Below are 20,560 nucleotides of genomic sequence, written 5' to 3'. Positions count from 1 at the left end.
AAAAATGTAGTCAACCCAGGTGAGCGAGGATTCTGCGGGAACGCCCTACTGCTGTTGATGAATAGCTGTTCGATATTGAGCTGTGTGGTCTATGATATCAAACTTTTGAGGCTGACAGTCCTGATTCTTAACAGAAATTAGGGTATTATAGTGCTTCAGGATAAAAACGGCATAAACAAAGATCTAACCAACGGCCAGTGCGAGCCCACATTGTGAATACATTAGGGGCTCAATGCACCCTCACTATCATGAAAAATCCTGTTGTGTCACAAGCTTTATGGAAATCACAATATCTGTGGGCGGCTCAAGCGCCCAGGCGTTTGGTGAGTTCAATCTTGCTCATAAAAAGAACAATCAATCACTAAACTATCTCCGTGAATCAAACATGTGCATATGTACTACATGTAAACTAAATAATCAAACTGCTCATCTTCGTCACTACTGACGCTATAACTGGGCTCTCGGGCTTGAATGGAATAGCGCATGAACTACATGGAGACTCGGAGAACTAGCCCGTCTCCTAAGAACTGTCCAGATTTCCACAATAGCTCCATGTTGTCTTGTCCCTTTCGTAGGCGACTCTGTGGGTCTTGGTCGGGACTTCTATCTCCTTGCCTACCAACATCGTTATTATTCTGCAGTTCTGTGAGGATGCCTCAACGTTGAACAACAACTAGATCAATATTCATCGCGGGATAGAAATATGCGACCTGTTGGAGGTACGCTTTAGTATCTATCCATTATACAAACACGTTCCAAGGCTTCGCTGAAGTTCATCCTACCAGATCCACAATATGCCTTTCCGCTGGCCACATAATCCATCCCCACAGGAAGTCATCAAAGAGATAGAAGAGATTCTGACAGATGCTCTCACAATCCTGTCCTATAACGCCGACCTGATTACTGACGAAAAACAAAATGAGTTCAGCGAGGAGTTCAGCAGGTACAGTGCCCATATTGTATCGTCTCGTATACCACCTTCTCAATTCCGAAAGGCTGATAAATGTTCGTGTTGAATTGAAAAAGCACACGGCGTACCGCAGGTTGACCGAGGTACGAGATGAATGCAAGCTTTTAAAACAGCGCCTCAAAGTTTGGCTTCTTCTGCTTGGAGTGACAAGTAATTAATGGCATCCAATAGCAAGCATGCAAGACGCACCGGGAAGAAAACTTCAGGATTACTTGCAGCTGCCGCAGGTACTTGAGATCACAGCTGTTTTTCAATGATGGTCAGAACTGATCCTTGCCACTGCTGTATATGACGTGCCTGCAGCAGGTACTAGAACTGGCACATCTCATGAGATCAACTAAGGACTTGTCCCGTTTGGCCTGCCGAGTTCCTCCTGAGGCAGGCTTTCTCTCGATTCCCGGAATAATTGATATATTTATATTTTGCTCTGGACGAGTAGATAGTGCGGTCTTTAGTGCATATGTGGGCATATATTAGCACCTCGAAGCAATACGATTACTTTTGTTACTTTGTTTCGTTTGTCTTGGATGACCTTTTGAAGCGAAGATCTGGCAGGTGAGCTTGATCTCGACAGATCTAGTCTGTCACTGCGGTCGAATCTAGTTTGGCTACGAAAATGCGATCCCACCTTCATGAGGTCATGGCGCTAGTCCTGCAGAATGCGAAGCTGTGACGCATTGACCACCCAACGGTGCTAGACTGTGTTCCAGAAAGCGAGACAAAATTTATCGCCCAAGGTCACACCCGGGATATTTTAGAATTTTTGCGGAAAAGCTCGACATTCGGACGACATCAATGGCATTCAACGGTATATAATAGCAAATCTTGCACCCTCACTCAGAGTTTACTCTTGACCTTTCCAGCAGCCTCGGCCAATTTCCGCCTCTTCGTCATCCTGCCCAGTGAATTAGTATTCTGTCCCACCACCAAAGATCGCACATACCCTGAATGCTCGATGACGCTCGGCTCCATGCCGACACCGACTTGGAAAGTACCTGTGCGCTCCTCTAGAGGCACATAGTCACGTGTGGACGGGCCAAGGTAGAGTTGTCGAGGGCGCCAGATCTTGACTCCCGATGGAGAAAGCATCATCTGCATATGAGCGACATTCAGTGATTCGGTGGAATGGAAGGCGAATGGCATTCGCACCTGCCGCCAATGTGCAACCCAGCCCACGACTCTGGGTACAACGAACAGGACTGGGAAGAAGTCCATTGGGAAGCCTGCCCGTTACTGTGTTACATATTTTCCATCTTCGTACAATACTGGCACTTACCCATTGCACGGTAGATCAGCCCGCTGATAGATGAGATCAGGTCAGTTTATGTCAATAATTGGACAAAGATAACTTTTACCTCCAGAAATCAACGTTCGGAGCTAACTTCCTCGATACGAAGTAATCATCCTTCAGTGCTGCATCATGCAGAGCCATCGCGGTATCAAGCAATGGATCACGGCCCGTCCTTGACCCCAATATCAATGCCACAATCCCGCCGCAATGATAAACGCTTACACAGCAAACACTTCATCAGCCACCTTGCGAATGATGAATGACCGCGGATCAGACTGCGGATTCTCAACAACCATCAGTACAGCAAACAGTGGGAGAATGACTACGCACAGTCTTGTATACTCTGTGGCCGAATCCACTTAGCACCTTTTGACGCTTCTTTACTGCTTCTAAAAAGGCAGGAACGTTCTTGGGACTTAATAAAGATGTGAGGAGACGATAAAAATAGTTACTACAAAAACGGACCTGCCAATAGAAACGAGCATCCGAATAACAGCTTCGTTCGCACCTCCATGGAGTGGACCACTGGGAGAGAAGTCCGTCAGTATTGATATGAAGTGAATGCTCATGACAGAACAAAGGAAGGCAAAGCACAAGTAGAAATGCATTGGAGGTAACTCCATCTCACAAAGCCTCGGGAGGTGGGGTCAAGAGGACACTGAGCAATACTCACTACAGTGACGCACAGCCTGCCGCAACGGCGCTGAACGGATCAGGTAGCGACGACCCAGTTTGAAGTACGGTCGTCGAACTCGCGTTCATCTCGTGATCGGCATGGAGGATAAACAGGATGTCAAGTGCCTTTACAAGAACAGGATGTGGTTTGTTTGAGTGAAGCTCTGATAGGTGATCTGTAGGTGAGAGATGGTCGAGTTGGTAGAGGAACCTTGCGCATGAAAAGTCTGAGATACACTGATGCAAAAACTGGTAAAATGGTGACTAACGACTCTGCATAGCTCATTCCTGTTGGAGGCACGACAAAATCGCGGCCCTGGCGGATACGGTATGCCATGCTACATATGCTATCATCAGTGAACGAATGAGTGGGCTACTACTAGTACGCACGCAGCTAATGTGGTAGCTTTGCCGATCAGCCTGAATATTTGCCTATCCATATTCTGGAGTGCAGCAGGATCACCCTTGGCAGCTTTGGTGAACAAATCTTGCCCTACAAAATGTCACGAAAATGAGAAAATACTCCAGGTCTACTAACTCACCCTGCAGACTCGGATTTGCCTCCCCATAGTAGCTTCCCAAGTATGCAAAGGCACTCGTAAGCATTGACATGGGGTGAGCATCGTACCTAAACGCGCGAAAGAATCCTTCTGCGTCAGAATGTATTGGCCCGTGGAGGAGGACCTCGCTGGTGAAGTGGGACAATTGGGACGCGCTAGGCAACGCGCCATATATGAGGAGGTAAGAAACCTCAAGGAAGCTGGAGCGTTCGGCGAGTTGCTCAATTGGATAACCTCTACGCAATTTGATGAGTGGTAGTGACAGGAGGAGAATGCGTACGTACCTGTACCGCAACACCCCATTGTCACCGTCAATGTATGTTATATGACTCTCAATCACGGCTGTGTTGAGAAAACCTCTATCAGCAACACGTAAACCACGTTCTGTCTCGTCTTCAGGTCTGTCATTTGCACCCGCAGTAGCACGAATGCCCTTGAAGAAGTTCGCAGGAATCGAGTTGTGGGTGATCCTGCATGATGTCAATTGGAGTTGAAAATCTGAGGAAGAGGGACGCACGGGACAGTGTACTCCTTCCCAGTGCGGTTGTCTACGATTCTGAGGGACTCGTCTCGCTTGAGCTCAGATGCAGGAAATTGTTTACCCATGTGAAGTTGCAAGGAGGATACAATTGGAGGCTACTCAGATGGGTGACGCGGAACAACTAACCGGACGCGAGCAGCCTTGTTATATATTCGCATCCCGTTTGGTTCCTAGTTTTACCGGGTCATCGACAGAGGCAGTCGATTTCACAAGCTTGCCAGTCCGACAATTAGGTCACGGGACCGGGAACATCATGATGGACGTGAAATTTCATGATCTCTTCTCATAACACAACATGTGGTCTAGGTTACATGTTAGCAAATGCTTCTGGGAAGCTTATAATGTGGACGGAATATTTGGCATTTATATTTGCCAAATGTTTCACTTGGATGTTACGATTGCGGTGTAGTCCAAGTTCAAATGTCTTGAAGTTGCACTGCTTGCTCCACACTTGCTCAGCGGCTGAGCGTTAGCGCTCAAGTTTGACTCCTATCTTACCCTGCTTTGCCTTCTGTTATCATGTCACTGAGGACTTACCCCGCATTCTGCTCCCTCAACCAGCCTGAACTGGAATTCCTGTCAATACCGGTTCGGGCGCCTGCTGATCAGGCGATAAATTTATATCCTATCTTTGACGAGATAGCTTGGCACGAGAGTCTCATGGTCACACTCCAACTTTTTGAACAATTTCTCAGTAGTGCAGGCCCGTACTACAGTAACACGTCATCTTCACCGGCTGGAGATTTTCTGGCCGTCACTCAGCAGAACATGTCTCCTAGGGAATTATATATGCAGGCTCGCCAAACCGTTTCTCCTGAGGGATCATATGCTCCGCTTCACGAGCTGACTGGGCCAGTGCGATTGAAACGTGCTCAACCTCGCGTTGTTCATGCCTGTGATGAATGCCGCAATAAGAAAAAGAAAGTGAGGAACAACCATCACCCTCATTTTCGTACCTCTGACGACAAAGTACAGTGTTCCGGGGAGCAGCCACTGTGTTTAAGTTGCCAAAAGGCGGGAAGGGTATGCACCTGGACACCCATGAAAACTTCGAAAACCCGCCCCTGTCTCAATTATGGTGTAGCCAAGTTGTGTCGACCACCATCTTGTACAAGCAAGCGGGACTCCGCGATTAGGCAGCTACACATCGCAGCCCCACAACCAACGTATCCCATCAAGCTTAAGGATATGCAGGGCGCAGCTATTTCGGCGTCTGCTGTACGGAATCCTCGAGCAGTGGGCTCGCCTTTGGGAGTTGGGTTTCCTGCGCAGATAGCCACGCGTCGAACGCGGGCTGTTGACTTCAACTGGAGTGACTTGGGTTCGTCCGACTTCAGTCAGGAGTGTATTCCGCTGCCTCCTACTTGACCTCCATATTTTGGCAACGTCTTGTCTCCCGTACATTCTCTCCACATGTGCCAACGACTGCGCAATGAAGATATCTACCACCGGGCCCTTGCCGGACAGTGACACATTGCAAGAGGATACATTCCTATCAGACATGTACATCCTGTCCCTACGTCTCATCTTAACCTTCTTTGGGTGCTGACGTTTCATTGTTTGTTTTGCCGGACTGTGGTATGGACGCTATTACTTACACGGACACTTCAGAGATGGATACTACTAACTACACGGACGCTTTTGTGATGGTCTACGTTATATCAATACTTATTGCACACACGCTTCTGCGATGGACTACAATATGCTCATTTTCCCAGCTGTAGACTACATACGCACGGACAGTGCAGTTATGGACACCCTGGTTGCTTATATGGAAGGATCTCAGAAATCGACCAATCTCACATTCCGAGTACGTTGCGTACCTATGCGAGATAAGTTCATTGGCTCACCTGAAGGAGCGACACCATGCGCAGTGTGTTCATCCACTGGCCTGAGGGAATGGACGCAGCATGTGAACTGAACTAGGTCGAGCCTACAGTTTGACCATGCGTGAATTATCGTGGTGGATTCGAGTCGCAACTAAGAACACTACCCATGTCAAGGACAGTTCTTCCGAAACGACAACGTAAGTTTGTCCTTTGGGAGGGCCTTGAAACATTTATGCTGTACTATAGCAACTTTCCCCTGCGCCTTTCTGGTTCCAAGCCAACCTCCATCGGTACGGGTGAAACAACCTGGATATCAACGAAGCCAGCAGGTAACTATGATTGTGCCATGTTAAATCACCGTATCTCAAATCATAACAAAAAACACCTACCCTTGTTAAAGTAAGTCGATCTTGTTCCAAGAAAACCCTATCAAAGCGATGCATCGGAAAAGCCTCGGCGCAGACAGAAGCAATGTAAGGACGGTTCGAGGTCAAGTCTTCATCAAAGCACGACTGAGCAAGCCGACCAGGCTTGCGAATCACAACTTCTGGTGAATCGGGGTCGTGTATATTTTCTGAGCGAGCAATAAATCGCTTATTGAAGTCCCAGATGTGTACGTAGAAGTGATCCTCGGAGGAAAGTGCTTCCACCCTTTGACCAGGTTCAGGAGTGTGATCTCGAGGAAGAGTATACGCCATTTTGCTACCGAACACGCTGATTCGGTGGCTTGGATGATGCGGAAAGCACCACGTATACTTAGGTCCCCAGTCTGACCACGGAACCTCAATAGGAGTCTCTGATCGTATGGCCTTTTCTGCAAACATGGCTATATCAATGACCATTATTACGGGCCATGAGATGGGGAGAATTTCTAAAACCACGATTTGTGACTCTGGGGAGGGTACATAGCTAGGCATCAGATCTGGGTGAGCTGCTGCGCCGTGGAACGATGGGGAGGTATAAATAACATAGTATGGCAAGGTGGGTGCTAACTCTGGAGATGGATCAAGGCCGGGTTTCAGAATCGGAAGGAGATACGTGATTCGACGCCGAGGTGATCCATCAAGTCCTTGTAATGTGTACAAGACTATATGACCTTTTGAGTTGACGATAACAATTGTGTGTTTATCGACTAGATGTAAACTTGCATGTAATTCATCCCCTGGTTCACATAAAGCATGCTGCTTATGCTAAGCGGCAGAGTTTTCAAGAGTAGAGTGGACTTACTCTTTCAACATGTCCTTTCCTCCAATCTATAACTTGGATGAACATATTGGATGCTGTGTTGTTCCATGAAGTGCGATGTTTTGTGCAATAGAGCACAACTATACGATCCCCACAGATTGCAGGCCTACCCACGATACGAACAAGATAGGTATCAAGTGTAGGAAATTCATAGGGATGTCTGCACTCCAACGAAGTGCACGCAGACTCCGGATGTGGAAGCTGGGATGAAGCCAACCAAAACTCGACCCAAAAGACGAGGTGATCTTGCTGAGCATCGTCCAAATTAAACACAGGAGGCGATGAGACTGCGACTACAAGATCCTGCAGTGGGTCGAAGACGACTGAATGCATAATCAAGCCGTGTGGATGTCTGGGTTGCTTGAACAAGTCATGTTCGGGCCACACGTGAGGGTGTTTGGTCTTTTTCTTGCAATCTCGAATCAAAAGACTGTTCGTTCTCCGTACCCACAAAGTCCCACATTTCACGGACTGTGATTCTAGGAAATGTTGGTCTGAAGTAACCACATCTTGGAAAACGGTATTGACATGGAAACTGGACCGCCACAAGGATACCAGGCTCTTGAGTGAGCACATCTTTCTGACAACACTGATAGAGTCTGCACCCATGGCATCGGTCTCATTGAGGCCTTGGGCATAAAGCTCGAGCTTGTATTGGATGTGGACCGAATTTTGAGCTGCAACCCGGACAATTTTGCAGGTCTGACATGATTCAGAAATTAGCCCCCGCGAAAATACAGAACAGAGGAGAAGAACAAACAATTGCACAACGACAAAGGTCCTTAGGGGTAAGGAAGAGTAGGATGTGACATATCAGCTCCGTAGGAAGCGACGACAACCCAACCGCCATGGTGATGGTGTTGAAGTAAGAAAAGCCTCAGCGTGAGGCAAAGATACGACAGGATTTCGATGCCCATGATTACCGGGTCACGGGTGCCGAATCTGGGTACTAATCCTGCTGGTCTCAAAGGTGGCTGTGCAATCAATGCTCGCCCAAATTCTCATCGTATATAATTGATCGGTATACTTTGGGATGAATTAGGCTGTAAAAAAACATGATTGCTTCAGAAAATTACAATATACACGTGGTATCGTCAGCTTTCGCTGTACATCTCCTCGCTCCAGACCATTTACTCGCTCGCAACCTGCTTCTTCTCTCGTGAAAGCCAGCCTATCGTCGTGACCAACCTCCGAGTCAGCAGGGAGAAAGAGTATCCGAGAAAAACATCTTACCTCTCATTTTCTGATCATGAACCTTTTGCCGTTCACGATCCATCATTTTCTGACGCGCAAGTTCCGCATCAGCCATGGGTGCCTCTGGATGATGGTCGTAAGTAGTACATATTCGTTGGTCAACAATATATTCCGAAATAGAATCAAAAACACGACAAACCGTTGGGAGCGACCTTCTTGATCTCGTTGAGAGCCGTCTCCGCTTTCTCGAAAAATCCAAGCTCTCCAAGAGCTTTTGCTTTTCGGAAAAGTGCTTTGGAATTAGCAGCGTTTTTGCCGAGAGCCTACAAAATTAAGCGAGAGAGATTTTTGTCGGAAAGCGACAAACCTTGTCAGCGGTATCCACTGCCCGCTTCCAGTTCTCCTGTTTGATATGACAGGCGGACATATTTGCGTATACTTTCTCCAGAATTATATCTGCCTGTCAAGCAAAGATCTCCTGTTACCTTTTATTGATCGACAGACCTCGGTGTTCGTACCTCAGTCGTTACGTCTTTTGCACCAGCAGCTTGATCTACTGCCGACAGAGATGATGGACCACCCATTCCAAGCGATTTAAGCGCGTTTCTGCAGGATTCAGGATCGCAAAGCATGAACATCAGCTAATATAGTGCAACCGTACTTATCGATGCCGTGAAGATACAGAAGCGTCTTCACGTAGTAGCTATGTTAGAGGTCGTCTGTACACCATATAAGTCCCTGGTCATATCCTCACCTCATGGTACGATCGCAATGCTGCACATGATATAAGGATCACCCAATTAACAATGCAAAGGATGCGCCACTCACCACTCTTGACATCTCCTACTTTGAACGCAGCATCACCAGTGTCTTTCTTCGAGCGTGCGGTGGCTAACTTTGACTCTACGGTGGACAATTCCGCTTGCGTATGTACTTTGACGTTTGCATCGCGCAGGCTATCCTGCACGACACCAGGTGATGATACCGACTCGATGATCTCCGAGGCTTGAGCAGATGAGATAGAGGTGTCTGTATTTGACATCGTTGGGTGAATTAATGGTAGGACAGAGAAATTTAGGAGTAGTGATAGTAAGACTTAGGAATTTGGGAAATCAATGGGTAGTACTGACTTTCTGGTCCCTATTAGTTCGGGTCCTGCCGAGTCCCGACAAGGTTAGACGTAAATCACGTAACTGACTCCCTCTTCACTTTTGAAACATCATCTAGTAGCGCGACGCCATATCTCTGGACTCGCGAATGCCCCAGCGTGAGTGTGACCCCGCTTGTCTGTCGTCCCTGCTGGTCGTTTTAGACGTGCAGTCTGTCGAATATGTGATAGTTCTCTTAGTAACGTGATGCGCAAGTATTTGAATCGTGAGGTATTTAAACTGAAGCGCGTCCCGAGGTCCCACCTGCATATGGTGCGCACGTCAGGGCTCGTCGCAAAACACGCAGGTAGACTGAAAACAACGTGTACTTGAATAGATTTGACTTGAATTCTACACTCCCGGTATTCAGGCGCTAAGGGACTTGCTTTGTTACGAGGCCTTCGAATCTAAGCACGTGGTTTCTGCTTGCCACTCGGTATGAGTGTGGGTGGGCAGCAAGTGATACAACAAGTTAATAGTAATTGGTTCGCCCAGGCCTATTTCTCCTTCACATCATCGAATCACGACATAAATTATTTGAAAACTATGATGAAACTTGGAGCGACAGACAAATCCCCCCCATCCCTACGGAACACCCGACGAAGGTCAACCACATAAAGCATCTTCCGTGCCACACACTGCTGTTAGTTGACAATGCACGTACCCCTGGAAAGCAATCAAAGTCATAGAGGTCCCTGCATCGTGGTTGGCAACAAGCCTAGCGTTACATTTCCGAACGCCAAGAACGAGGCGTGGTCCCAGTAAAAACAATTGCGCGAGCAAGAAAGACCAAGATAGATCTGATTTTTTTTAAGGAATATAGACATAATGAACCATATTCACATGCAGAGGTCAGCGACAGATCGACGTACCGCTGAGAACGTTGGTGATAGATAACTGATCTCGAAGCAAGAAACAGCCAAAACGCTAGCACGTGCAGGAAAAAAGAGAACCACATTCACGTTATGAACACACCTCGCAAAGTGACCTACGTGACTGTGATAATCCCGCCTGCCGATGATCGTCGCAGTTCATGGAGGTTCTTTACAACAATCCAAACTGCAAGACACAGTGCAAGCATACCATCCTTAGATTAAAACGAAACTCAGAGTAAACATGGGGGATAGGATGACTCGGATCATTGCGCCTGGCCAGATAGTAGACTGTGTGTTCTTCGGATAGGTGCTAGGAGATCTTGAAGACACCAAGGCAAATTTCATCGCAGGGTCGGCGAGGAGCTCTTCCGGGAACTGGTGAACGATCCGTGCACAAGTTTAGAGGTTTCTGAGACTTTGGTGGACACTGGATATCAAACCGCAAGGCAAACACTGTAGGTAAATTCTATGAGTGAGAAGCTTATTTGTCCGTATTTGGCTCGGTTAACAAGCTCGACATTCGCGACATCTCCCGCACAATTGAACTCTACCCGCCCAGTGGAATTTACATCAAAACAAACAGAAACGCGATGGCACTCCTTGGCACAGTCGCTGGTTTCTCCTTATTCGGTCTTGCAGCGCGTTTCGGGCAGCTTGCAATAAAGAAGAGAAATCTCATGGAGAGTATGTATCCTCATTCACCATAGCGTTCGTTATGCCACAGGTATAATACTGATACTAACGTCATGAGCAGACCTCGGGGGACACGCATTGTCAATGGGCGTTTTTGGTTATGCTGGATATTGGGCGTACCAGTGGGACGAACGTGCGGCAGTTATGCTTGCACAGAAGCGCGCGGAGATTACTGAACGAAGAGAACGGAAGTTGGCGCAAGCTGCGTGATTTATTTAGATTTTGTGGTACGGAGGTGAGTTCGTTATTCTTGATTCTTATTTCGTTATGATGGTGGGCTGAATTATGGCTTGAAGGTCATACATAGCGTACGCGGGATACCAGCCTCGTTAATGGGGTGTACTGTGTATATTAAGTATGAAACTTCGACGCTGCGCTAAACGTTGAACCTTTTGGTTGTTGAGCAATATCATCTTCCACATCGGAAGCGCACTACGGAACCTCGTGTTTATCATACGCCAACTGCACGCCACAAAATACTTCCTTTTGGTGCCAATGCTGGAGTTGTCATGGCAACACGCTCTCAATGATTTCTACATGCCATACAAAATCCAAGTATCAAGGACCATGCGCGAGAAGTTGGCTGCAAAATTTGGTGATGAATCTACCTTCTCGATGTTTTCCACAGTCTAGTGGGGACCAGTGGAGTAACTGTATATGTTCACACTGTCCCTCCTTTGGTCCCTACTACTATGTACTCGGGTGTCCATATGTTTCCACTGCTTCTATCTGACTTGAGCAGCGATTTTTCTATGGCACCGAGGGATTACATTCCAGAGTCGTCCAAAACCCGATCTGGATGTCTCTACATTGTCATAGCCCACGTGTTAGAGCACGCTTAGATTGGCTTGCCACGAATCAGTGTTCTTACTGTTTCTATCGAACTTGAGATGTGATTTTTCTCGTGGCGCCAAGGCATGGAGTCCCAGGGTCGTACGTACTCCAGTCACTTGTCACAGCCTATGAAGAGCACGTGTGTACTAAACGCTGAGGTCGGCTCTTGACGAGTTTATGCTCCGCTGCTTCTAACGGTCCTTACCCCAATCTATGGTGATCTAGGCCTTGTTTGTAAGATGGACTGTATTCTTGAACCCCTTCGAGCCTTTTCACTTGGGGATACTCACTCACCATGACTCATAGTGGTGTGGGGTACAAGACGTCAAATAGACATGTCAAACGCCGATATCTGCCTTCAATCGCCTGTGCGAAGCGCCCAGGACGGGTCTCGCCGTATAGATGGAAGGGCAGTGGTAACAAGTGCCCCGGTTTGAAACATCAAAGTACGTATGAGAAGTCTTCTTGATTTCATATATAGACTGCGCCACGACGTGACAATGATCTGCTCCGGTCGGAGTTGTCGGACCTAGTAATATGGTTGATTATGTAATTTTGTGCCTCATGGTCATTGTTTCTCCCCCCGGACGACGACGACGACGAGGACATTCAAGATTGTCGGCGCCATTCGACTCGTTCCCTAATAAATTCGATGCCAGTCACTCATTTGATGTCTGCTCAAGTTTCCCCGCTCGCTCTCATCATCCCCCGTCCACATGTTCCTTCAGTTATCAGACCGCGTCTTTCAACAAGTTCTTTCGTTCCTTCTGCTCCACGGACTCCTTCTCGTAGCCCAGTCGCGTCTCATATTTTCATTTCGCCCCCGGCTCCAAATAGGAACAGTTGTGATTCATGGAATAGCTCAAACTATGATTTTGACGACCCAAGCGTAGAGTGGAAGGAGGATGAGGTTAGATTACTTGGCAGGGTGAGTTGAATTTCGGTTTTCGTCAAGTAATTATCTTAAAATTCATCTTAGACCTTGGATGCACTACCTTCTCATCTTATCACGCCTTTCAACGGTTCAATTCCACCTCCGAACCTTCTTGACAAGATTGCACGTGGTATCACTGCTGCTAAAGGCCCAAATGACTGGCCCCATTCCGTCACCGCAACGCGTGCTAAATTGCTCGACCTGGCCCGTGCAAGAGCAATGGAGGAGCGGAGGAAGTCTATTATTGATGAGGACGTTATCTTTCTCAGTGGCAATGTCCATCATCCGGCAGATTTGAGCAAATGTGCTGAGCGCAACGATACTTCACCAGACGTACTTCAACCTACCACAAACACTCCTAAGCGTCACCCACTGTACAGGCAATCCAGCATGGATTTCATGACCGACGCGAAGCCTGACCATAAGGAGAGCATTGCTCGGTACGTCCCTCCCTCCGTTCTATTCCCTTATCTCATTATACACAGCCTTTCGCACCGTCTGCAACGACACGAGCACACTTTCCACCACCCGTACCTGCGTCCTGCTCACTTGCGTCGTCCAACAGAACATTCCCTTGCTCCCTCAACACCCAGCTCATCAACGCTCAATGCCTCTCAGAGCAATATACGAAAGTCGACTGCGTCTTCGAATTCGAACTCCACCTTTGGCACTCCCATTTCTGCATCGGCGCCTCTCCGTCCGTCCTCCCTGCGTAGATCATCCACGTTAACTCTCGCAAGCTCCTGCGACATGCGCGTGGATCCGGAAGGTGACGGCGAGAATCTGTCCAAGACTGCTGAATTTCGCCGTAGCGGAGGGTACCCTGACGTAGCTATCGTTGGTGTAAAGGTCAAGAAAGTCCCTATGCAGTCTGCTACTCCAAGAACACCGTCAACGAAGAACGTCAAAATGCCCCATTCAAAAACAAAACCTAAAGTCCCCGCTCTCCCCGTAATCTCTTCGCCAAAGACACCTCCATCCAAACCTCGAGTGCTACCCACCACCGCAATCAAAGCAGCCACACCCATCAAGCAGCCTAAATTCCGCAAGGGACACATGCCTTCCTTATCTGTCTCCTCTGACGAAGAGGAGAAAGCACGTTCTCACCGTGCGAAGAAGCCCCGTACAAGGGAACCTTCGTGGTCCTTAATCGCGTCCTCAGATGCACACACACAACAGATTCTGCCAGTTTTGGCATCAACGCAAATTACTACTACATCGTCTGTGCACAAGGATCTGACTAGGAAACGTGAGTCTGGGCGGAGCGTTTTTTCACTGCCCAAGGCTTCCTCTAGCTCGTCGGATAACGATAATGAATTTTCGACGGCGAGCGTAGAGACTGCTGCAACAACCGTCTCGCTCTCTACACCTGCCTCGCCCGTGTCTGTGCCAAGGGCGAAACCCAAGGCAAAGGAGAAAGAAGAGCCGAAGACGACGAAGCCAAAGCCCATCCGCCGCAACCTCATGCGAAACCCTTCGATGTTTGGTCCAGAACTCCCGTGTCCGCAGGCAACTCCATCGCCCCCGTCACGTATCCCACTGTCGTCTCCCATCGGATCTCCTGTTGCGGTATCCCTCGCATCTCCCGTGACTGCATCCCCGAATACGCCTTCCATGTCTCCGGGTATGCCTGCTACGCCTCTGCCTGCTACCCAGACGCGTCCACGCACGCTTCGCCGTACCGCGCGCAGGATCTCATTTGGGAGTTTGAGGGCTGCGAGTCCTGTCTTGTCTGGCGAGAGTGGGATGGTTGCGCTTGGGAGTGCATTTCAGCTTGCTTGATTTCACTTTCGATGGTCTGGTATGAGCAGTGCTTGCAGACATCTATCTTATCCAATCTTTGATGCTTCATTTTTGATCTCTTCGTCCCCTCTGGCTTCGTCTTTGTATATCTTGGATTTCGATGTACTTGTATGTCTTTTACGATCGTTATATCTGCTTCATCTGACGAGTTCTTTTGATTTCTTTTCTGTTTGGCGTCTCTCTTTCTTTGCGTCATTTTTGTTTGCCATTCGGTTGCTTCTTACTTATGGTTGCTTATTTTTCTCAATCTTCTCTTGCTGTCTTTAAAAAAAACTGATCTGGTGTCGGTCCTTTGTTTGCGAGTTTTTATCTGTTCGTCCTGTTCGCCTCCACCTTACACTTTGACCTCCCTCCTATTTCTTCCGCTCATGCCTTCGCTCCTGACTGGTCTTTTTCGTTTTCCAATCCTCAAAGGTATGTCTCGCCTGTCCCTCACTTTGTTTATGCTGACGATCCATTTTTCATTCTGTATTTCCTAGGACGCCCACACTCGCTCGTTCATTACTCATTATGCGTGATAATGCACGCTTGCACACTCCTTCGTTCTTCTTTTAAGCGACCACTGTCGCTCTCGTTCGTGCCATTAAACGCACAGTTCACACTCCCTATGTTTCAGTTTCTTTATCTCATCAATATCAGTCTCTGCGTCTCCTTGGGACGGTTTTTTTACAGATGGGGGAAATTCTCCTTTCAACGAACGGCAGACGTCTCTCCGATTCCCTTCTCCCAACTGGCTATTTGCTTCTCAAGCCCGCCGACGACCTTGATCTATCCATTCACCAGTGCATCAGTCCCATCCCATCCTTACATACGTATCAGCCACCAAACTGGAGTCATCGCACATTCATTAACTTCGCATTCAAGCGTGTAACATCACCGCCCATTCGGCATCGCTTTCGTTCCTACTGCCTCCGTTCCTGTCCACATCATTTGATTGTTCTTTCTTTGTACAACAATCCCCTCCTTTTTTGTGCAATCTCCCCTCTCTCCCCCTCTTTGTACGACTACCCTCGTCGCTACACACGTCGATCGTGTTTTATGACAGGGAATTGGATACGACGCATGTATGTACTTTTGGTCGCATTTGTACTAATCAGCGTGTGCATGAATCAGAAGAAAGGTCGTGGATTCTGCTTGTATCGTAATTAACAATGTCTGCCACGAGGTCGACTTGGTCTGTGTCAAATTAATGATCTAAATGGTCTCATCAATGGCCAAGGCCGAACCCCTCACTCGACCGCAGCAAGAATACCGAATACCGAAAGAATACTTCGCAGATCGCACTGGCAGGTTGCCGAAAACACGAACAGTGCTTATTCCGATCTTTTGCGATGTTCACATATTCCGCGCGAGTTACTGCCTTGCGATCTCATCAACAGCTTCTATTTTGATCCCATCGGCATCTCTGGATGCACATTGTCTTTCTAGTGGAATTTAGGCTGAAACACTTACTTCGACAGAACAGATATCATCCCTCAGATATCACTTCAGTGATATAAACGCTAGATTATGGTATATTAAGCACGAATGCAATCGTTATCGCCCACCAAGTTCTCCCGCTCGCTCGCTCTCATCCTCTAATAGTATGACTCTGGTCTCGAATGATCTCAATTGGTGGCCATTGATCAATGCGAATCTTATTGGCAGTTATTTTTTAGGTTCGTTCAGAGCCAGCCGCATGATGACGGTGATGATTCAATTCGCCTTGACTCCAATTTCACAGTTGCCGCTTGTGTCGGGCTGGTGTACGATTGGGGTGAGCAATATTAAGTATGAAAGACCACTGATATCCTGATGGTATTCTTAGCGCTTACGTTCGGACAAGAGGTACGTTGATCCATTACTGGAGCAGCCAACTCGCTTATAATTGTATTATAGATTGAACTGATCTGGGTGAGTGGACTCCCACATCAAAAGAACGACATGAAAATATAACTTCTTGACGGCAGAGGCAACGCTGGTCCCTGATGACCTTTCTCTATCTCAGTGTATGTGCCTTGTGTTTCAATATTTACGCTTAGCGAGTCCAAGTTTTGCTGACTTCAAAATATCCTAGGTGCGCTATGCTGGAATAGGATATGTTGTGTACGTTTGGATGTTTAAGCCATGGATATTGCGTTCATTACTCATCTCTGACGATCAGGATGAACATGTTGAGTATGTCTCCCCGCATATAGTCTGTTTCTTTCATGTGATGGGCGACATACAGTCAGTCTTCCAACAATTTCGGTGACAGATGCAGTGCGTATTCCACACTGATGCCTTCATTTCCCATCCAAACACTGAACTACCATGCAGGGGTGAGTGAGATCCTCGAACAACTCGTTGATTCAACATAACGACTCCCACAGTTGTGAGTTTGTTTCGAGCCTGTGAGCTTCCGAGATTGATAACTAATGTTGCTGGATTTGTCAGGTCTTATCATAATGGATGTACTTAATTGTATGGGTGACGTTGTAGATGTAATACTGGGTGGTGAGCTACACACTTCCGTGATATTCACTTAACTGAAATATCATGCAAGTGATCATGATCGCTCGGTTGCATGCCATGTATCAGCGATCCAGAAAGATGCTGATATTTCTCGTTGTCATCTTTCTGGCCATCAGAATCGCCAACGCAGTGATGGTCGCAATAAAGACAATGCAGATTTTAGGGGGTAAGCTTTAATTATGTATGAAAGTTCAAGTGCACCAGGCTTATTGACAAATACCAGAGGAATTAGTTCTCTCTGGTACCTATCAGTGCATGATTGACCTCACGGGAGATTCCTTAATTCTGGTTTCCATGTCATGGATACTTGGCACTGTATGGGAGGTCCTTGTACTGTGTCTCGCGGTTTGGATTGCTGTAAAGCACTTCCGTGAACTACGACAACACTCAACAAGTGGTATTCTTGGGGACTGTTTCACGGTGTTAATGAAAACTCATGTGAGTTACTTTGCGAGGTGAGCTCACAGTTTGAATGCAGTTCTCTTTTTCCGTTCACGTTCTGCATGTGCCAGCTTTTTGGCTATCTCTTGCCTCCATATCGGTTCATTCTCTCCGACACTCTTAGCAGTATGTCATCTGTCACCGACCTTTACATGCGACCATGATTCATCATTTCTATAGGACACGGATACCCTGGACATCCAGCTTTATTCTAGTCTTATGAACATACTCCAGTTCGTGGAGTTGTTTGTGCTGGGACCACGCTTGATCCTCGGTGTTCGAGAATACCACGCTGAGCTCGTGGCCAACTCCGATACAGCAACCGCTATGACTTCAATTGCTTTTCAGGAGCGTGTCCATGTGTCAACCAGCAGTACTGTGTAGCGCAGGAGATACTCGATCGATATCATTACCAATCAGCGGCTAGTCCGTAGAGAGCAGTTTGTGTTTTTATCTATTCCAAGTTATGTCCTGTCTTCGATCCAGTTTCCAAACTGACTTCATTCTTATTTACTGTGTGTTTTGAGCGTAGGCCTGGCCAATGTTATCTTAGTATTTAGATAAGTTATTTGATGTTGCAAATATATTTGGAAGAGACGGCTTTGCACGTCCGTGAACTACGAAAACACTCAACAAGTGATATCATCGAGGACTGTTTCGCGGTGTTAATGCAAACTCACGTTAGTTACTTTGTAAGGTGAGCTCATAATGTGATTCTCTTGTTCTGCAGATGCTTTTGCACATGCTAGTTTTCTGGCTATGGCTTGCTTCCACATCGGTTTATTATTTCCAACACTCTCAGCAGCATGTCGATCTGTCACCGACCTCCACATGCAACCATGATTCATTATTTTTATAGGACGTATATTCCCCGGACACTCCGAATCAGATTTATCTTGGTTTCGCTCAAATCCGTGAGATCGCGCAGGTGTTTGCGCAACGTGCTGGGACCACACCTCATCCTCGGCGTATGAGAATATCACGCAGAGCTCGTGGCCAAGTCTGATATGGCAACTGCTATGACTTCAATTGCTTTTCAGGAGCACGTCTATGTGTCAACTAGCAGTAGTGTGTAGCGCGGGAGATGCTCAGAGCAGCTCAATATGATTTGCGATGGGCAGGTAGTGTGCATAGAGCGGGATGATTTGTTTTCATTTATTCCAAGTTTCGTCGTGGTGCTTATTTGAGTGGTGAAGTAGATATAAGACATACAAGAACTTTTGGCGAACTATGAGTAGTGATCTCCCGATACTGGGGTTCAAGCACTCGATCTCAGTAGTGCAGTCAAGATCGTAGCGGCTGGTGGAGCTTTGTTCGTTCCTGATGCCATTGCTGAAAGATAGCTGTTTCTAGACCTCAGAGAAGTACTCGACCACTCAAGTGGTGCCTGTGGACCCTTTCAGCACCCCCGTTTATCCTAGCTGCTCCAGGGTGATGCACTGAGTAGCTCTAGCAGGACTGTGGCTCGTTGATCAGGTTGCTTCATTGAGCCAAGCAGATCCGGTACTGCAGGTGCCATCAACCACATTCATATTGGGATAACGAGGGTGAATAGCGAGAAACCTGCAGGCGCAGGCGGTCATCCTCGGAACCAATTTCCAAGTATTGTTGGAACAAAATGGATCATTCGTGGCGCACATACAACAAACCAACCAGTAAGAAGAACGATTAGACAATAACGTTTGCTCAAAATCTTGAGGTCGAAGGAGTCGCATACACTCACTCGCATCTTAGTGGCGAGAGGGTCAAGCTAGAGTTCGTCGAAAGCATGAGTCCTGCTCACATTCAAGGAGATATGCTTGCGCAGTGTGCTGTTTGTCTGTGAAGTTCGCTCTACATTTATAAATACGTCTTGGGCGGCTTCGCGGATGTCAGGAGCAGCACGTTTTCTTGTTGTGGCGCCAAGCCAGTGCGTCGGCGAGATGACAGAGACATGGGATGATCTGGATAACCTTGCGGAATTCAAATGCAACGCAAGGATATTGCAGCCCAGAGATGTAATAGAGTCAAATCGTGAGCGTCCTCGTGGATATGGCATTGAAAACGAGCCCACGCCAGGTTGATGGGAGCGAGGATACGGTCAGGATGGTTAACTGGATACTGGTCCAGAACAAAGTGTAAGTTCTCTGTCGCGTCGGTCATGTCAGAGACACTCTTACCTGTTGGGTATTTAGTAAGTCATGTGTTGCCTGCATGTATGCATCGAACATTCCTAAATCTAAGAATTGGCTACAAATTGTATTTCTGTTGGTAGAAATCGAAGGTGTGGGGCTAGTGCTGCTTACATCAAGTGATGCACCACCCTGGTTTATACGAGTCCGACCTTTAGAGCGAAACGGGTAGACACCACTAATGGGTGAAAGGGATAGATCTACAACAAGTTGATAGACATGCATGAATGTGAAGCAGAAGCAGACTACTTACGGAAAAGCTTGTCTCTATGATCGAGCAGTTCGTGCTGCAGTATTTCAAGTTTACCAATGTCTTCTCTATGCCTCAGCATTCGGCCAAGCTTGAAGAATGCTGTGAACATCTAGGTGACCCATCTGGCGATCCACAAAGGAATGATGAGTATTGGAAACACGTCCACAAGTCTCTTTAGAAGTCTTTAGAAGGTCGCGGTATCGTTTCACGCTACAGAATTGTGGGATGAGAGGACTTGGACAGCTGGTTTATGGTGTTGACATTGACATGTAAAGTCCTACTAGTGTGAGGAAGGAGGGAACTTTGTCATTCTGTCCATCGATGACTGAAGATGGAGCAAGAGTATCATGTTATGAATACCAAGGTTGTAGATGTGCTGGCTAATGGTGCATTGAAGCAAATGAGAAGGAAAGTTGAGGATATGCCGCTGAGTGAGGCGAAATGAGTGGTAGGATACGACGGGAGTAGGCTGAAAAGGGGAACTGAATTGGGCACAAAATAAAATTGATGTTATGTCAATGAAAGTGGCACACCAAGGTTGGAGGGGACATGCAAGTCTCAGATCTGCGTCGGGCCAATCTTATGGAGGTTGTTAGCTAACTTGCCAAGT

At 47.3% G+C, this 20,560-nt stretch overlaps 7 protein-coding genes across 7 annotated transcripts; 4 read left to right on the top strand and 3 right to left on the bottom strand.

Moving 5' to 3' along the window:
- Window positions 1–1,699: 1,699 nt before the first annotated feature.
- BJ212DRAFT_1327250 (citrate synthase-like protein) lies at window positions 1,700–4,290 on the bottom strand. Its single transcript, XM_041334628.1, has 14 exons — window positions 4,014–4,290; window positions 3,781–3,966; window positions 3,479–3,732; window positions 3,327–3,429; window positions 3,206–3,274; window positions 2,935–3,147; window positions 2,727–2,786; window positions 2,592–2,676; window positions 2,484–2,536; window positions 2,326–2,433; window positions 2,247–2,269; window positions 2,120–2,193; window positions 1,914–2,062; window positions 1,700–1,865 (listed from the first exon to the last, which is right to left on the bottom strand). The coding sequence occupies exons 1-14, from the start codon at window positions 4,100–4,102 to the stop codon at window positions 1,808–1,810; spliced, it is 1,524 nt and encodes a 507-aa protein (XP_041198006.1). The 5' UTR covers window positions 4,103–4,290; the 3' UTR covers window positions 1,700–1,807.
- Window positions 4,291–4,332: 42 nt separating this feature from the next.
- Window positions 4,333–5,566, top strand: BJ212DRAFT_710010 (uncharacterized protein). The gene is made up of 2 exons (XM_041343884.1): window positions 4,333–4,961; window positions 5,013–5,566. Exons 1-2 carry the CDS (start codon window positions 4,557–4,559, stop codon window positions 5,403–5,405), a joined length of 798 nt encoding a protein of 265 aa, XP_041198005.1. The 5' UTR covers window positions 4,333–4,556; the 3' UTR covers window positions 5,406–5,566.
- Window positions 5,567–6,890: 1,324 nt separating this feature from the next.
- Window positions 6,891–8,029, bottom strand: BJ212DRAFT_710013 (uncharacterized protein). Its single transcript, XM_041343885.1, has 3 exons — window positions 7,872–8,029; window positions 7,094–7,813; window positions 6,891–7,028 (listed from the first exon to the last, which is right to left on the bottom strand). Exons 1-3 carry the CDS (start codon window positions 7,959–7,961, stop codon window positions 6,999–7,001), a joined length of 840 nt encoding a protein of 279 aa, XP_041198004.1. The 5' UTR covers window positions 7,962–8,029; the 3' UTR covers window positions 6,891–6,998.
- Window positions 8,030–8,114: 85 nt separating this feature from the next.
- Window positions 8,115–9,446, bottom strand: BJ212DRAFT_1327240 (uncharacterized protein). The gene is made up of 8 exons (XM_041334627.1): window positions 9,134–9,446; window positions 9,060–9,079; window positions 8,967–8,995; window positions 8,824–8,911; window positions 8,673–8,765; window positions 8,505–8,628; window positions 8,345–8,428; window positions 8,115–8,282 (listed from the first exon to the last, which is right to left on the bottom strand). The coding sequence occupies exons 1-8, from the start codon at window positions 9,345–9,347 to the stop codon at window positions 8,242–8,244; spliced, it is 693 nt and encodes a 230-aa protein (XP_041198003.1). The 5' UTR covers window positions 9,348–9,446; the 3' UTR covers window positions 8,115–8,241.
- A 1,381-nt stretch (window positions 9,447–10,827) lies between these two features.
- BJ212DRAFT_1327233 (uncharacterized protein) lies at window positions 10,828–11,595 on the top strand. The gene is made up of 3 exons (XM_041334626.1): window positions 10,828–11,012; window positions 11,083–11,256; window positions 11,318–11,595. Exons 1-2 carry the CDS (start codon window positions 10,919–10,921, stop codon window positions 11,229–11,231), a joined length of 243 nt encoding a protein of 80 aa, XP_041198002.1. The 5' UTR covers window positions 10,828–10,918; the 3' UTR covers window positions 11,232–11,256; window positions 11,318–11,595.
- Window positions 11,596–12,416: 821 nt separating this feature from the next.
- BJ212DRAFT_709870 (uncharacterized protein) lies at window positions 12,417–14,885 on the top strand. The gene is made up of 3 exons (XM_041343883.1): window positions 12,417–12,783; window positions 12,835–13,229; window positions 13,275–14,885. Exons 1-3 carry the CDS (start codon window positions 12,508–12,510, stop codon window positions 14,569–14,571), a joined length of 1,968 nt encoding a protein of 655 aa, XP_041198001.1. The 5' UTR covers window positions 12,417–12,507; the 3' UTR covers window positions 14,572–14,885.
- A 75-nt stretch (window positions 14,886–14,960) lies between these two features.
- On the top strand, window positions 14,961–15,359 carry BJ212DRAFT_1476790 (uncharacterized protein; the record flags this gene model as incomplete). Its single annotated transcript, XM_041339437.1, has 3 exons — window positions 14,961–15,006; window positions 15,072–15,165; window positions 15,209–15,359. The coding sequence occupies 3 exons, from the start codon at window positions 14,961–14,963 to the stop codon at window positions 15,357–15,359; spliced, it is 291 nt and encodes a 96-aa protein (XP_041198000.1).
- Between the last annotated feature and the right edge of the window lie 5,201 nt (window positions 15,360–20,560).

Source organism: Suillus subaureus (assembly GCF_016647635.1).
Source record: "Suillus subaureus strain MN1 chromosome Unknown BJ212scaffold_4, whole genome shotgun sequence".
Classification (NCBI taxonomy): Eukaryota; Fungi; Basidiomycota; class Agaricomycetes; order Boletales; family Suillaceae; genus Suillus; species Suillus subaureus.
This window is presented reverse-complemented; position numbering and strand designations above follow the sequence as displayed.

Coding starts and splice junctions, on each gene's coding strand:
- BJ212DRAFT_1327250 (XM_041334628.1), bottom strand. CDS start 4,102: ATGGGTAAACAATTTCCTGCATCTGAGCTCAAGCGAGACGAGTCCCTC. Junction 2,787..2,934: donor GCAGGCTGTGCGTCACTGTA/GTGAGTATTGCT, acceptor CTTCTCTCCCAG/TGGTCCACTCCATGGAGGTG. Junction 2,063..2,119: donor GGGTTGCACATTGGCGGCAG/GTGCGAATGCCA, acceptor GCTCATATGCAG/ATGATGCTTTCTCCATCGGG.
- BJ212DRAFT_710010 (XM_041343884.1), top strand. CDS start 4,557: ATGTCACTGAGGACTTACCCCGCATTCTGCTCCCTCAACCAGCCTGAA. Junction 4,962..5,012: donor GCCGCAATAAGAAAAAGAAA/GTGAGGAACAAC, acceptor GACAAAGTACAG/TGTTCCGGGGAGCAGCCACT.
- BJ212DRAFT_710013 (XM_041343885.1), bottom strand. CDS start 7,961: ATGGCGGTTGGGTTGTCGTCGCTTCCTACGGAGCTGATATGTCACATC. Junction 7,814..7,871: donor ACCTTTGTCGTTGTGCAATT/GTTTGTTCTTCT, acceptor GAATCATGTCAG/ACCTGCAAAATTGTCCGGGT. Junction 7,029..7,093: donor GGAAAGGACATGTTGAAAGA/GTAAGTCCACTC, acceptor TATGTGAACCAG/GGGATGAATTACATGCAAGT.
- BJ212DRAFT_1327240 (XM_041334627.1), bottom strand. CDS start 9,347: ATGTCAAATACAGACACCTCTATCTCATCTGCTCAAGCCTCGGAGATC. Junction 9,080..9,133: donor AGTAGGAGATGTCAAGAGTG/GTGAGTGGCGCA, acceptor TATCATGTGCAG/CATTGCGATCGTACCATGAG. Junction 8,429..8,504: donor CAAGAAGGTCGCTCCCAACG/GTTTGTCGTGTT, acceptor ACCATCATCCAG/AGGCACCCATGGCTGATGCG.
- BJ212DRAFT_1327233 (XM_041334626.1), top strand. CDS start 10,919: ATGGCACTCCTTGGCACAGTCGCTGGTTTCTCCTTATTCGGTCTTGCA. Junction 11,013..11,082: donor GAAGAGAAATCTCATGGAGA/GTATGTATCCTC, acceptor CGTCATGAGCAG/ACCTCGGGGGACACGCATTG.
- BJ212DRAFT_709870 (XM_041343883.1), top strand. CDS start 12,508: ATGCCAGTCACTCATTTGATGTCTGCTCAAGTTTCCCCGCTCGCTCTC. Junction 12,784..12,834: donor AGGTTAGATTACTTGGCAGG/GTGAGTTGAATT, acceptor AATTCATCTTAG/ACCTTGGATGCACTACCTTC. Junction 13,230..13,274: donor CATAAGGAGAGCATTGCTCG/GTACGTCCCTCC, acceptor CATTATACACAG/CCTTTCGCACCGTCTGCAAC.